General features: G+C 37.4%; 1 protein-coding gene across 2 annotated transcripts in view; it reads right to left on the reverse strand.

Moving 5' to 3' along the window:
* Positions 1–14,122, reverse strand: part of Angpt1 (angiopoietin 1) — a 221,506-nt gene extending 207,384 nt beyond the window's left edge. For both annotated transcript variants that reach the window (XM_069991256.1, XM_069991255.1), the window contains exon 1: positions 13,826–14,122. In XM_069991256.1, coding sequence (XP_069847357.1) covers positions 13,826–14,122 — 297 coding nt within the window. The remainder of the gene's footprint in view (positions 1–13,825) is intronic.
* Positions 14,123–14,596: the final 474 nt, after the last annotated feature.

Below are 14,596 nucleotides of genomic sequence, written 5' to 3' on the forward strand. Positions count from 1 at the left end.
GGGACACCATTAACTTCTAGTCGCATATTCTATATGTTCTTTCTACCTTGATAAATTAAAAAAACTGCATTTTCTTTGTGTCATTACTGTACTCAGAAATGACAGGTATATTTAGGTTCTACATTTAAAAATCTACACAGAATTTTTCAGAAATGTAATACACTCCCACCCAATGAGTGGAGAAATGTCACTGTGAGTATTACTGATAAAAAGTCACTTCCTTGCCATTGATTTTTCAAATGCCCAGAGTTAGTGAAGAATTGAGCACATGATAAGCTTCTTTTCCACATGGGGTTACTTTTTATGTGACAGAAGAGAGATTCTCAAAGTATCTGGTAAATTATTTGAAACATAAAACTGTAAAAATAGGTCAGGCACTGGTGGCTCAGGCCAGGTGCTGGTGGCTCACACCTGTAATCTTAGCTATTCAGGAGGCGAAGATCTGAAGATTGTTGTTCAAAGCCAACTGAGACAGGAAAATCTATGAGACTCTGATATCCAATTAAGCACTGAAAAAAGCTAGAAGGGAGCTGTGGCTCAAGTGGGAGAGTACCTGCCTTGAGCACAAAATCTCAGTGCCTAGGTCCTGAGTTCAATCCTCAAGAGCCACATATAAAAAATTGTTTAAGTAAAAATATACAGTCTCTATGGCTAAGTTGTTTATGGTATCTTTTAGGCCATGCTTTTCAAAATTAGAATCAAGGGAAATCCTTGCAAAATAGTAGGGTATGAATATAGAGAGATAATTTATGCTCAAGATAATTCATTTCTATAGTGACCTTTTGCCTCACATATTATACAAGTTTGATTTGTGTACTCAAAGTCCATAGGCTTTGGTCCCATAAGAAACATAATGGTCTCAAGATACAAATTTCCCCGTCTCCCTGACATAGACTTCTTGGCTCTTGTATATATTCTATTCTCAGCTAAGTGATTTCTTTGTGAAAGGTTGAGTGTGGGATAACAACTTATACTGTCAGCTTTAATCAGCTATTTGAGAAAGGTCTCTTAAATTAATTAGTTTATCTTGACTGTCAGTAAGCCATATTGATAGTTTCACTTTTAGAAGTCTTTATTAATTTTCTGTTCTTTTTTTCTGAGTTCAGGAATTACTTCTACAACATGAACACTTCTACATCAAAACACATATGTCTCATAATCTTTGTAAAGGCCAAGAATGATGCCCTTCTACCCCCCAAAAAAACAACCCGCAAACATGACCTTAATTATAATATGGAAATATTAAAGGATATCTTCTATTAACTATGTTTATTCCTATTTACTCTTTAATTAAAAGAAATAAAATCTATCACTACAATGTATTTTTTCTAATAAAAATGTAGATAAAATATTTAAATTATTATCTTTATTTGTATACTCATGTCAACTTGAGATGATTTGTCTAAGTAATTCATTTTCTGAGAAAAAATGTGGAAATAGCAATGAATTATTTATTTAAATAGGAAAAAAATTCTAGAAAAGGAAGAATACTATGGAACTATAAAAATAACAGCTTCCTTATAAAAGCTTATGGAAAATGATTCTGATTGATAAAGGCTATTATATATTTATTTCAAAAAGTTTACAAGAAATTATTATTCATGTAAAAATATTCCCTGCTCTCCACCATTCAAAATTTAATTCATGAAGATAAGATCCAAATGAGCAAGAATAACAAATAGCTGCAGATTTTAACCCTCAGAATGTCATTCAAATTTTGCACCTGCATCTAAATGTGAATCTAACAAACACTATTTGATCTCAATGGCCCTTAATTTTCATATTCATAAAATGTATTTGGTAATATTTACTGTGCATAAAATGCTTTTACTTATCTATAGTCTTACTGATTATTACTAAACATATTTCTTAGAATATTAAATTATACTTTTTGTGACAGCTTCCAGTAACCATTCTCTTCTTTACAAATAAAATTACTTATTCACACACAAAACAATAGCAAATTCACTGGCAGAAAATAAGATATTATATAAATAAAATGAAATCAAACTGCAGTCATGTGTCCCATAAAGTGCAAGCTGCAAAAATATGATTAGCTACCTCTTCCAAAAGCAAGAAATGTAGCAAATACAATACGGAAAGATGAAATGATGAAAGGGTAAAGGAATAATCTGATTGAATAGTTTCCTGATAAATAGAAAAGGGTATCTAATATTCAACAACACCATTATATTTCACTAGCCAAATAGTAGCCTCCAGATATCTTGGGCTTTGAAGCATGCATCTATTCACATAGACATCCTAGTCCATCTGCACACTTAAAATGCCAACCTGCCTCACATGGTAACACTCAGCATTCAACAGAGAGTTGGGGTCAAGCAAGTGTTTAAAAAGAAAAAAAAGTATAACTGAATTTTGTTTTGTCACCACCTGGTGTTGCTGTATCTCCTCTTTGAGATTCCATAAAGAAGAATGGGTTGAAGGGACCTGAGCAGTCAGTGCAGCCATGAGTCTTCTCATCTCCTTCAGTTGATGCCCATAAGCCATGGAGGCAAAGCCCTCACAGCCACAGCCTCTGAATGGTCAGACACTCAAGATCAGAAGAAGAAACATCTGTCAACATTGTCAGTAAGCAGTAGTGTTCTTGGCTTTAGATCAAAATACCAGAAATAGTTTAATTAGTAGAGACAATGATAAATGAAATAGGAAGTGAGATAAGAGGGCTTTGCCTAAAGAAACAAGGCATTTCTTCTCATTTTTACAACTCTCTGCGGGACCTACAAAAGAAAGTGCATGCAAACAATATTTTAAGTTCCAGAATGTGTTCCTGCTTTTCCAAACATGATGTCTACAGAGAAATCCAAGAGAGAGGTCATTAACTTGAGTAGATGTTTAAAATGGACAGCTTCACTCCATGTAAAGCAATCGTAAGCCTGCGTGGTGGGGGGGGGGGGTGTTAGGAATTTTTAGATAAATAGATTCAGTTAAGCTCTATAACTTCTGGATGATGGTGGTTCTACAGAGACACACAAAAGACTCTGCCGACATGGGATTGCCTAGTCTGTCAACAGACCTGTGGAAGGGCAGGGAGGATCCACTATTGTACTTCACTAGGCAGGGGGAAAAAAAACCGGCTGCCACAGCCAATTTAACCATGGGGATTTAGAGCTGGGGTGGGGACAAATGGCTAGCTAAAAACAGAACTTGAGAAAGGGGAAACTCATTTAGTATGAAAGAATTAAGGGATTAAACACAGAGATGACTGCAAAAGCTTTTGAATGACAGACTCATGGTGTATAAATTGACAAGAGAAGACAAGGCTAAAGTCCCTAGATCTAATTCCATGGCTGATTAACAGCAGAATTCATGGAGTCAGAATGCCTTGGGTGGGGTATTGGCTTTGCTAGGTAGCCACAGTGGAAGCCTAGAAAAGTAACTCCCTCTCTTTGTGCCTCAGTTTCCCTCTTTGTCAAATAAAGCAATGATTATACTATCTACCTCATATTGGCCTGCAAAAGTATTCAATAAATTAGTACTCGTAAATTTCTTCTAAGGGTCTAGAAAAAGTGTTCAAATTGTTGAAAGCGCTCCTAACTAATTCCAATCCAGGACGGCCCCAAATAATATTTAATATGTACTTAGCAATTTGGGGGTAGTAAATTATGTCAATTATACTTCTATTTCACAATAAACCTGCCCTATTATTGCCTCAGTATTGCAAATTGAGGCACAGGGAAGTAAAGAAACTTGCCCAAGGTAACGCAGTAAAAAAGTGATGCTGATGTGATGTTAGGAAAATGAATCCTTATATATGTATTTTAATGTTTTCGTTTCTTTCATGCATGTGTTTCTAACGCATTTATAAGATTATTTCTTTGTTGCTTTGTATGTCCCTCCCCCACAGTGTAACCCCCGCTTTCACTATATTTGATGTCAGTATAACATGTGGAGGAGATGGGGACAAACAAGTCGTTTAAGGATTCAGGTGGACCTGTTGCAACAATGAGAAGTACAAAATGTCATGTCAAAACCAGCTTTACAATGTCGGTGTGGGGGGGGAGGGGGGTATGATTGGGTGGGGGGGGGAGGGGGGAGGCTGGGAAGGGAGGTGAAGGGTAAACAAAGGAGGAGGCTGCAATGCTTGGTAAGAAATGTATGCATTATCCTGCCCATGTAATTGTAACCCCTCTGTACAGTATGTTCTCAAATAAAATTTAAAAAAAAAAAAAAAAGTGATGCTGTCGGAATGCAAATCCAGAGTCTGACGCTAGGTATAGCATCCCCATACGGTCTTTAAATTTGACATAGGAATGCATTCTATTTCAATGGGTTTAGGATTTTCAGTGGCAGGGACTGTCATGGATTCATCCTGCCCTCCTCCCAGAACCCTGCAGACCACCTAAAACACAGTGCATATTTGATTAGGTAACTGGCTAACAGGAAGCTTGGCCTTTGTTCCTGCTTAGCTCCATGACTCCTGCCTGCATTGTAAAGTCCCGTGATCACACTGCTGTCCCAGGAGCAGTCCTGACATTGCTGTGGCCCCGCCCCCTCCCCAGCCCATTAACAGAAGAGCCCCTGCTCTTGCTCATCATTTGTCTGCCTCTCACCTATCCTCCTCCCAGTGCTCCCCCTTCCTGGCTGGTAGGCTGAGGCTCTCATGACACTTTATTTAAAACAATAGCAGAGGAAACAAGAGAAATGAAAAGGATTACACAGCAGGAAAACTCTCTTTGAATCATTTTGTTTTCCAGTTCTGACAACTGCCTCTCTTTCTCTTTTTTTTCCTGGACTTAAAGTCTCACAAGTCCCCATGTACAAACTGCTAAGTGGGGTGTGGAAAAAAGTCAAGCCACTGTAGGTCAGAAAAAAAGAATCTCCTAGATTGCTTATTGTGAGAAATTGATAATAGATCCATGCTAAAGCTGGAGAGTGGGAACTTCTCTCCATTGGTATATCAAATATCCTTGCATTATTCATGTACTGAAGAAAGGGGGAAAGCCCGCAAAGCTAATAGAATTAGTGGTACCAAACTCATGTGATTGTTCTCCTTCTGCAATTTGTGGTCCAGGGCTTAGGTGTGTATGGGAAACTAGACTCAGAGACTATTTTCTCTAGTTGTAACAAAATTAATCTTCCCAACAAGAATTAAAACAAAATCTACAATACTACCACATTACAATACTAACCATCCAAGAAAATGGCAGTCCTTAGAGTCTTGTCCCTAGTAAGTGTCATGTACTTAGAATTTAAAACAAAGGTTAGCTAAATCAATTTAACATGCCAGGAAAAAAGATTTGAAAATATCAAGAAGCCTACTTCCCATTATCTTTGGCTAGCTTAACAAGGAACTCTTTCTAAAGTGAAAATTGCAATATTGGGCAATCATCAATCACTACATATTCCTAAATTAAACATAAAGTATATAAATGATGATTTAGGAATTAGGTTAAATTATACACCCTGCTCCTGGATTAACTGTGAATTTGTTATTCTGATGCTAAATAGAAGTAGATCTCAACTTTTCCTCAACTTTTTTTTTTTTTTTTGGTGGTCCTGGGGCTTGAACTAAGGGTATGGGTGTTGTCTCTGAGCCTCTTCGTGCTCAAGGCAAGCTTTACCACTTGGGCCACAGCACCACTTTCGCCTATTTCTAAGTAGTTTATTGGATGTAAGAGTCTCACGGACTTTCCTGCCCAGGCAGGTTTGACCTGTGATCCTTAGATCGCAGCCTCCTGAGTAGCTAGGGTTACAGGCATGAGCCATGGTATCTGGCTCAACATTTGTTGTTGTTGTTTTGTTTTGTTTTGTCAGTCATGGAGCTTGAACTCTGAGCCTGGGTGCAGTCCCTCAGCTCTTCAGCTCATGGGGCGTGCTCTACCACTGGAGCCACAGCACCACTTCCTTTTTGCTAGCGGTTAAGAGATAAGAGTCTCACTGACTTCCTTGCCAGGGCTGGCTTTGAACTGTGATCCTCAGATCTCAGCCTCCTGAATAGCTAGGATTACAGGTGTGAGCCACTGACACCCCACCTAGTGCAACATTTTTTGAAGACCAGCCCACCAGTGAATTTGGGTGGATGAGTAACTTACCTCCCTCTCTTTCATTCTCTTAAGTGCTAATGTGGTCTATTTGAAGCTATATTACTTGGTACAAGAGGGTCCCCTGAGGAACACCTCTGGGAAATACACAGTGGAGTGGGTCCTGGGCAGGACCTCATTCTAGATCTGTTCTAGACCCATCACTTGCTTTGGGATGACACAGGAAGCTTCTGCCTAGTCCTTTCTTTAAGTTCTATATTCCTAAGACTTACACAAAATTCCTCCCAGCAGCACAATTTTTAAAATTTATCAGCTCATCTATTAAAAATATTAAACACATTTCAACTTGTTAAATACTGAATTCAGTTTACTAAATAAATATATACATTCTTTCAATTATTATTATTTTTTTTTTTTGATGGTTGTGGGGCCTGAACTCTGGGCCTGGGCGCTGTCCCTCAGCTCTTCAGCACAAGGCTAGCATTCTACCACTTGAGCCACAGCACCACTTCCTTTTTTTTTTCTGCTTATGTGGTGCTGAGGAATCAAACTCAGGGCTCCTGCATGCAAGGCAATCACTCTACCACTGAGCCACCTTCCCAGCCCCTCAATAAATATTGTTTAAAAACCCACTGTCATCTGGTAGCCCATTCTTATTATTAAGAAATCAAGTAAATGGCTTGGGGACATGGTTCAAATAATTGAGCATCTGTTTACTCAAACCCCAGTATCCTCCCTCTCCCCAATAAAATGAAATAAAGTAAAAAAAAAAAAAAAAGAAAAGAAAGGAAGAAAGAAGCAAATAAAAAAAGAAAAGAAGTAAGACTGGTGACATTAGTCATAAGGACATAATTCCCTGCATATTTTTTCTGTACAATTAAGAAAAGGTAGATACCAGGAACTGCTGGGCTCAGCAGTTCTTGAGCCTCAATAAATACCCATTGGACTTCAATCTAGTCAGCTGTATATTAATAGCAAAGGCAAGAATAATGTTAAAATGTTTTACAAGATCCTGGAACTATCTTTAACAGTTTAGACGGGAAATGTAATTTGGGACTTTAAGAGACTTAATTATTTTCAGGAAATGGAAAATCTGCAATATTTTTAGAGTCCAGTGTTCTAACTTGTGCATCATCAGAAATAAAGCCTATAAAGGGCACTCCTTCCTAGCGAATTAAGCCATGTGTCATTAAACTTTAAGATACATTATATTTCAAAATTATCCTCAGAATTCTATAGAAATGTATATGTTTACCTATTTGATGCCAGAAGTTGGGTGGCTTGCATGTTTATATTACTGATGATTCAAGGAATTCAGTTATTCTATTTCATTCATATTTCAGCTGCTGACTTATTTCATATACATCTTGATGTTTGCACTAATTTGCACCATCTTTCAGTAATTCAACACAAATTTAAGCAATGCATTCTGATGTACACCTGTAGAAAATGATCTAGAGAGTCATCTAGTGTAATGTGAATACAACAGTTATCTCGCTTTTTATTTACTAAAAATAGTAATATTCTGCAATGATTGGAATGCATTATCAATGACATTATTAGGTACAATAGGACATCACTTTTATTTGTTTCAAATTCAGAATATTTGGGTTTATAACCAAGGCCAAACAAGCCTGAAAACCTCTCACTTCTAATATTAGAAGTGACAGATTCTATGTAAGAATTAGAGAAGAGTATTCAGGTACAGACCCAACATGTAAACAACTTCCAAATAATTCATGGAGTGCTTCATTCTTTAGAAACTCTTTGGTAGCAGAGGGGCACATCTTTTGTACACATTGTAAAAAGGTTTAAATGCTAAGAGGTCTTCCCTCCCACAGACTATGGGGCTTAAACCAAAGGGGGTTTGGAATTTCCCAACTTCACTGCAAAAGATAATCTTGTATTGGAACAAAAGTGGAGGGTGACTCAGAATGTAATTAGTGTTATGCATCAGAGCAAATGACACAACATAGCTTGTGGTGGGGAGGGGCAAGAAAAGGTACATGACAAGGTCTAGCGAAATGCTGCTCATGTGTCTACACAGAGGTCATGGAAAAATGAAACTACACTTCCTAAATTAGCAGTTAGAGTACAGGGGCTAATAATGCCCCATATTTGATCACTGAGTCATCCACTGTTTTCTCCTCCCTCTCATCACCTACACTTCTTGCTTAGCAAATATAGTGGAGGGAGAAAGGTTTCCAAATACATGGAATGCAAGAGGCTGTGTTGAAGACTCTTTGCTAAGAATGCAGAATGCCACTGGTCTATGGTCAAGCATTTTCACTAATGTCACACAACAAAATGAAACAATCTACAAAATGAGGGGCCCTATAGCTCAGACTCTTTTATTCAGCAGCTATAGTTCTGCATTATTAATCAGGTGTTTTTCTCTGTTTACATGTATCTGTAATGGGATTACTTCTCTGATCAAGTGATGAGAGGCAGGGAGAAGAAAAGACATGAAATTCCCCTGTCTATACTGCTCTAAAAATCTCGCCACACAGCATGCCAGACTCCAAGCCAAGAAATGGCTTAGTCAGGCTCTCAGCCAACTGGCATGGACCTGAAGCTTACTGGGCCTCCTGGAGGACAATGTTTTTCCCACACAACCAATCTCACAGTTTATCTTAGTGGTCCTAATATTAATACACTAATTCCACGTGTGATAGAGAGCAAGAGTCATTAACTGTTTTGGGAAATAGTCAGATTTTCCCATTTGGTCTCCATTGCAAACCCCAAGTCTGTTCTTATAGGGAAAAAGATAGTAATAGAGGACAAGTAAATACATAATTGTGGTTCTGTCCCAATAAAACTTTATTTACAAACTCCGGTGACAGGCAAGATTTGGCCAAAGGTCAATTATTTTACTGACTAGATACAGAGAATGGAAACCCAGAGTATTAATCATAAATTGCCATGTTACATATCGAAAGGAAAATATATGGAATATTGTTGAACTTTTTTATCTTTATAGCTAATCTCTTCTGGGACATTTAAAATTTGTCATGTTTTGGTGTATTTGGATGGATCAATTCTAGGATATTCCCTATACACTTGGGTCACCACAAATCTGTGAATGTTCAGGTCCTTTATATAAGATGAATTTACATATTACCTTCACACATCCTACCTTATATATTAAACAATCTTTAGATGATCATAACTAATTAAATGCAAATGCCATATAAATAGTTGTCATACCATATTATTCAGGGAATAATAATACCAAACTCTGTATGTGTTGGTTGAATTGATGGAAGTAGAACCTGCAGATACAGAGGCCCAACTGTGTCCTCTGGCATTTACATTTTAGCCTGTTCCAAAATACTCATTCTGTAGCCAAAAGAATAAAGAAAGTAATCAACAAAAATGAGTAACTAATACACACATGGTTTCAACCTTGTACAATATACACTCAATCAACAGATATTTTTTGTGGTCCCACTATTCCACTGTATGTTATAAATGCCTCCAGGTATGAGGCACATAGCACCAATGAGATAGACAAAGCCCCTGCTCTAGCAGTTCACGTTGTTAATAGGAGGGGGGCAGAATAAATACTATGACAAACAATAAGTAATATATTGTCACAAAGCAGTAAATGCCATGAAGCAATTGAGCAGTACAACATATTATCAAGTCACTTGGCAGAGTGGGCAAGTGGCAGGCAATGATGCCAGAACTTTCTGAGAAGACTTCCCACTCAATGAAGACCTCAGTTGTGAGAAGGCGCCATCCATGCTAATAGCTGGAGAAAGAATTTTTCTGAGCTGAGTAAATAGCTTTTAAAGTGCCTGAGGCAGGAATGAGCTTGCTTCTTGGAGAAATCACAAGAAAGGTAATGCCATTTGAGTGTCAGGAATGTCCTTTGAAGGTGGTAAATGTTCAGGCCAGAGAGAGAGAGAGAGAGAGAGAGAGACAGACAGACAGAGACAGAGACAGAGACAGAGACAGAGACAGAGACAGGGAGCATCATAGAAGTCCTTATGGTAAGGTATGTGGATTTTATTCTTGTACAATGAGAAACTATAAGATTTAAGGAAAGAAATCTTCATATTCTTCCCAATTATGATAAACCAATTATTTCATATGAAAGATGGTTCCAAATGAAATGTTAGATCCAGGGCTAAGAAGACCAACATCACACATGGAAAAGCATCTACTAAAACATCCTCTAAAACCCCAAATTCATCAATGGAGACAGAAGGGAAATCCTTCCCTAAGGCTTTGTTAGATAGCTTCAGTTGCCTAGCTCCTATTTTTGTTGTTGTTGTTGTTGTTGTTATTGTTATTGTTTTGTTTTTTCTTCTTCTTGAATCTCTTGATTCTAAAATGTAACAAGCAAACATACTACTTATTGGATGAAAAGTTAATGTAGATTCTTAGGTTCTTCCTTTGTATTTTCCAGATCAAGTTGTTGGGGACCTTTCCATTACCCTACTTAAATGAAATTATTTCCACTAACTTTTCTTGGCAACTCTGGGCATAAATCATAATATGTGTGTATGTGTGTATATGTGTATTCTAATCAAAATTATAGATAAATGATTAAAACCATTAATTCTCTATTTATTTCATTGAGGACATCTCCACTTATAAAAAATTTAAGAGTATCCTCTCTGGTTTTTATTGTGCCATCACCAGCCAGCAAAATACTTGGTAAAAGCTAAACAGACTTTCTAAGGTTGTTCAAATCATGGAATACCATATGATTTACATATGAATATTTTAAATATGCATTTTTACAAACTTTTTAATAATGGAGAGGAGAAAATAATAGCTCATGTAGGAGAGGACAAGGATGTTAGTCAATACCTTTCTCTGTCGTAGGAAGGTAGAAAGGAGAGAACACAAAGGCCATTTGTATTTATTGTCATGTAACCACATGTGTAGTCATTCTCAGGTATTTGGTATGTTTGCTTGCTAGTAATTCTGAAAAGGGCTTTATCATAGACACATACCCACATGATTCACACAATAAAACTGTGATGTTGAGCATATTAGTTACCCTGTTTTTCTTTATCAGACAAGTCAAGATAGTGTAACAACCTACTTCATGTTAACCAATAAGTTATCATGGGAAGTTCAACTTTTAAAATTTAATTCATCATGTCAAGAGATCGGGTCCCAACAATTCCATTACTTATAGTGACCAATAAGTCTTCTGCTTCCTGGAATACCTTGCTTCTTATCCTGTTCAGTTTCAAGACCAGAAGATTTGGAGTAAAAATTTTTAAGAGCATAAATCTCATGAAGTTCTAGTAAAGGCCAATACCATTAAAAGAATATTTATTAAAAAAATCTACTTAACCAGTGTTCATATAGGAGAATTTAAATTACACTTATTTTCATCTTGCATTGATAATGTACATTTACCCTGCAGCAAAACTGTCTAGACAGAAATTCTAAGAGCTGCATACTTATCATCATGTTTTGATTAATTATCTCATTGAACAAATGGATGGATTAATTTCACTTACACACACTGATAGTATTAACTTCTGCAGTTCATTACTTCTTACCCAATAGCAAATGCTATTGAATCAAAATAGAAACAGTTCAAGTTGCAGAAGCAAATATTCTAAACAGTTCTAGTTAAAATATGTCCATTTGAATACTCAAAATAAATATATTATATGAAATTTAGAACTCCCAGTGAAGAAAACCTTCAATTAAGGGAAACTTATAAAAGCAAGTGCTTTCATGAATGCATTTATTTGGTTTCTTGATCCTCCAACCAATCAGATTAACAATGACAAAAGATATGCAAATTTAAGCAGACAATAGTCAAGCCAAACTGCTCTGACTCACACCAACTGGGACAATTTTCAACATCTATTCAGCTTGATTTATTCTTGCAAGGGTTGATATGACTGAAGAACAATTTACTGGTTATGCATGGCTATAATCTGAAAGCTATGCCATAATCACTGACCAAGAACAATACAAACAAGAATCAAGCTTATTTCAAAGATAAATTAACATATGAAATGTATACATGATTTGAGCTCAGCTGAATTATGTATTTACCTTGTCACTGCTAAATAATTACATATGCATTACTATGATTACATCACAATGTTGATTGTATGCTTTGAACAAATAAAACACTACAGTTTTGCTAAAATAGTTCATTTAAAGTGTAGGCCTAAATTCCTCTCCTTGTATCTCCCTGGAGGAATCTAGGCTGATTTCTCATGATTGAATTCTCAGTAAAATCACATGGATGGAATAGTGAGAATAATGACAAGCCATTTGATAAAATTCATTTCTTTACTGTGGAAATAAAATTTGCCAAAGAGAAACTAGATACCCCATTACTCTATTGTGAACTACTGCTGTGATAGTGCCTTAAAATTAAGCTACAATTATCAAAAGACTGAAGAATTCTGTTTGTTTTCTATTCTTTGCCTACCTATTGTTATTCCACCTGTAGTAAAGTGCAATTCCAAGTTTGGAAACTTAGAACCACCAAGTCCTAGTTAATGTGTCAAAGTAACAGTGATCTTAGTTCAGTCCCTAGTGGACAAAAGTAGAATAGCTATAACTGGGCGTGATTCAGCAGGCACCAACCCAAGTGTGACCAGACAGGAACAAAAAAGAGCATTTGTCTTTTGCCTATCTTTTATCCTCTTACAAGGCTTGCTGTGTTAACAGACTACCTTCAAGAAACCGGATTGTCTTCTAAATACACCACATAGCTTAGGAAAGGTCCTGAGGAGAAACACATGGAGACACTGCCACCCTTCTAGTGACACAGCCAATGAAATGCATTTATTACTTATTATACAACTGAATGGAGCAAAGAGAAAATGAGCTTCAGAAACTATCATATTATGAGTAGAGTTCAAGAAAAACTTTTGGTGGTTAAGTTGATAACTAAATAATGAGTTCTGAGTTTTCAAAATTAGGATTACAAAAAAATACCTAGTACACATTAACATTCATCTGGAAACTGAGACTCACAGATGGCACTGTTTCTGGAAGCAGTGCAGTGAAGGAGTTCCAGTAGAAATCTATGCAGAAAATGTTTTCAGCCCAAATCTGCAGGTGCACTTCATGAGCAGCCACCGGCTCACTTTCCACTCTGACACTCTGATTCTGGGTAGACAAGCCTTTCCTGACAATGGCACATTAACATTTATCTCCTTGAGTTTTTTTTTGTCACAAGAACAGAAGAAATATATGATAGATAAAACAAAAAAAAAGTCCTCTGCTATTCTACTACTCTATGTAATTAACAGCTTCCTCGTTTATATGTATAATCTCTCCAACCAAATATCATAAAACTTTTAAAAATCTTTATCCTACCTTTACTAAAGGTTGGGGGGGGGAACATTTTTTGTGATTTCCCATTCTAGGTGTGTAACTTTTTTTTTGCTATAAAATCACTTGGATCGTAACTGAATATTACCTTTTTTTCATTTGTTTGATTTTATCAACTTACTCAAAAGGTGCATGCTTGCTTGCTTTCAAGTTGAGTTTTGACAGACAGTGTACTGGAAAACACTTTTAAGGGTTAGAGCTGTCATAAAACGTGCAAATGAAGGACCACTATACATACATACATTTCATAGACTTACACAAGCCCGGAAACCTTGACTTACCCAGAAAGTCAGAGGTGGGGGGGAGGGTTGCATTTGCAAACACTGCCTCCCAGGAGCAAAAGGTAAACACACAAAAGTTCCAACCAACGTCTGCCCCCCCCCTCCCCAGGAACTCTTTCAAGTCCCCTGCAGAGTGAGAAAGCAGGGGGGGGGGGGTGTGGAAGTAAAGCCAAGTTCCCGTGCAATTAGAAACTGAAAGCAATCACTTACTTTTTGCAACCACTGAGTATAATTTTCCATCACATGCTCCAGATGTTGAAGTTTCTGGGAAGAAAAATCCGTGTCCACGTGCGGAGCATCTCTCTGCAGAGCATTGGTGTTGTACTGGTCCGTGGTACTCTCCCGACAGTTCCCGTCGTGTTCTGGAAGAATGAAAGTGTAGGCGCATTGCCCATGTTGAATCCGGTTGTATCTTCTCCCACTGTTCTCTGGACTTCGGCGCTGGTTGCTGCACCCTATGTGAGTCAGAATCGCCGCGAAGAAAGCAAAGGAAAGGAAAACTGTCATGGTACAGCCACCGCGCTCGCCTTCCGTGCCTCTCCCGCAAAACTCGCGCCTTCTCTTCTGACCTTTACACTAGCTCTTTATTTCAGGTAAAACTGCTTGCTTGTTTGACTGGTGGTTGTTGTTTTGTTTTGTTTTGCCTCCTCAAAGCAAACGTTGGAAGAAGAATCATAGGAAACTAGCCATTTGTTAGCTTTGTTCTAAAATGTTACATAAACGTATAATTTCTTTTTATTTCACTGTAATGAGAGTTTCCTTCGTTAAAACTTGAGATATTTATTGCATAGTCGCTGAGATTTATTGTTTCCTCTCTGTGTAACCGTGCAGCAGCCGCGTAGAGCCTGCCCGAGTCAGCTGCGTGTACATATTCTAGCCCCTTTCCTCTACCCTATCTGCTGCAGATCTGCTATTTTCTCCCAGACCTCAGTGAGTTTTATTAAGGTTGCACATCCAAGCCAAGCTGGAAGCAGGCAGGCT

The sequence above is a fragment of the Dipodomys merriami genome, unplaced genomic scaffold (assembly GCF_024711535.1).
Source record: "Dipodomys merriami isolate MVZ:Mamm:240054 unplaced genomic scaffold, mDipMer1.0.p SCAF_4, whole genome shotgun sequence".
NCBI classification, from domain to species: domain Eukaryota; kingdom Metazoa; phylum Chordata; class Mammalia; order Rodentia; family Heteromyidae; genus Dipodomys; species Dipodomys merriami.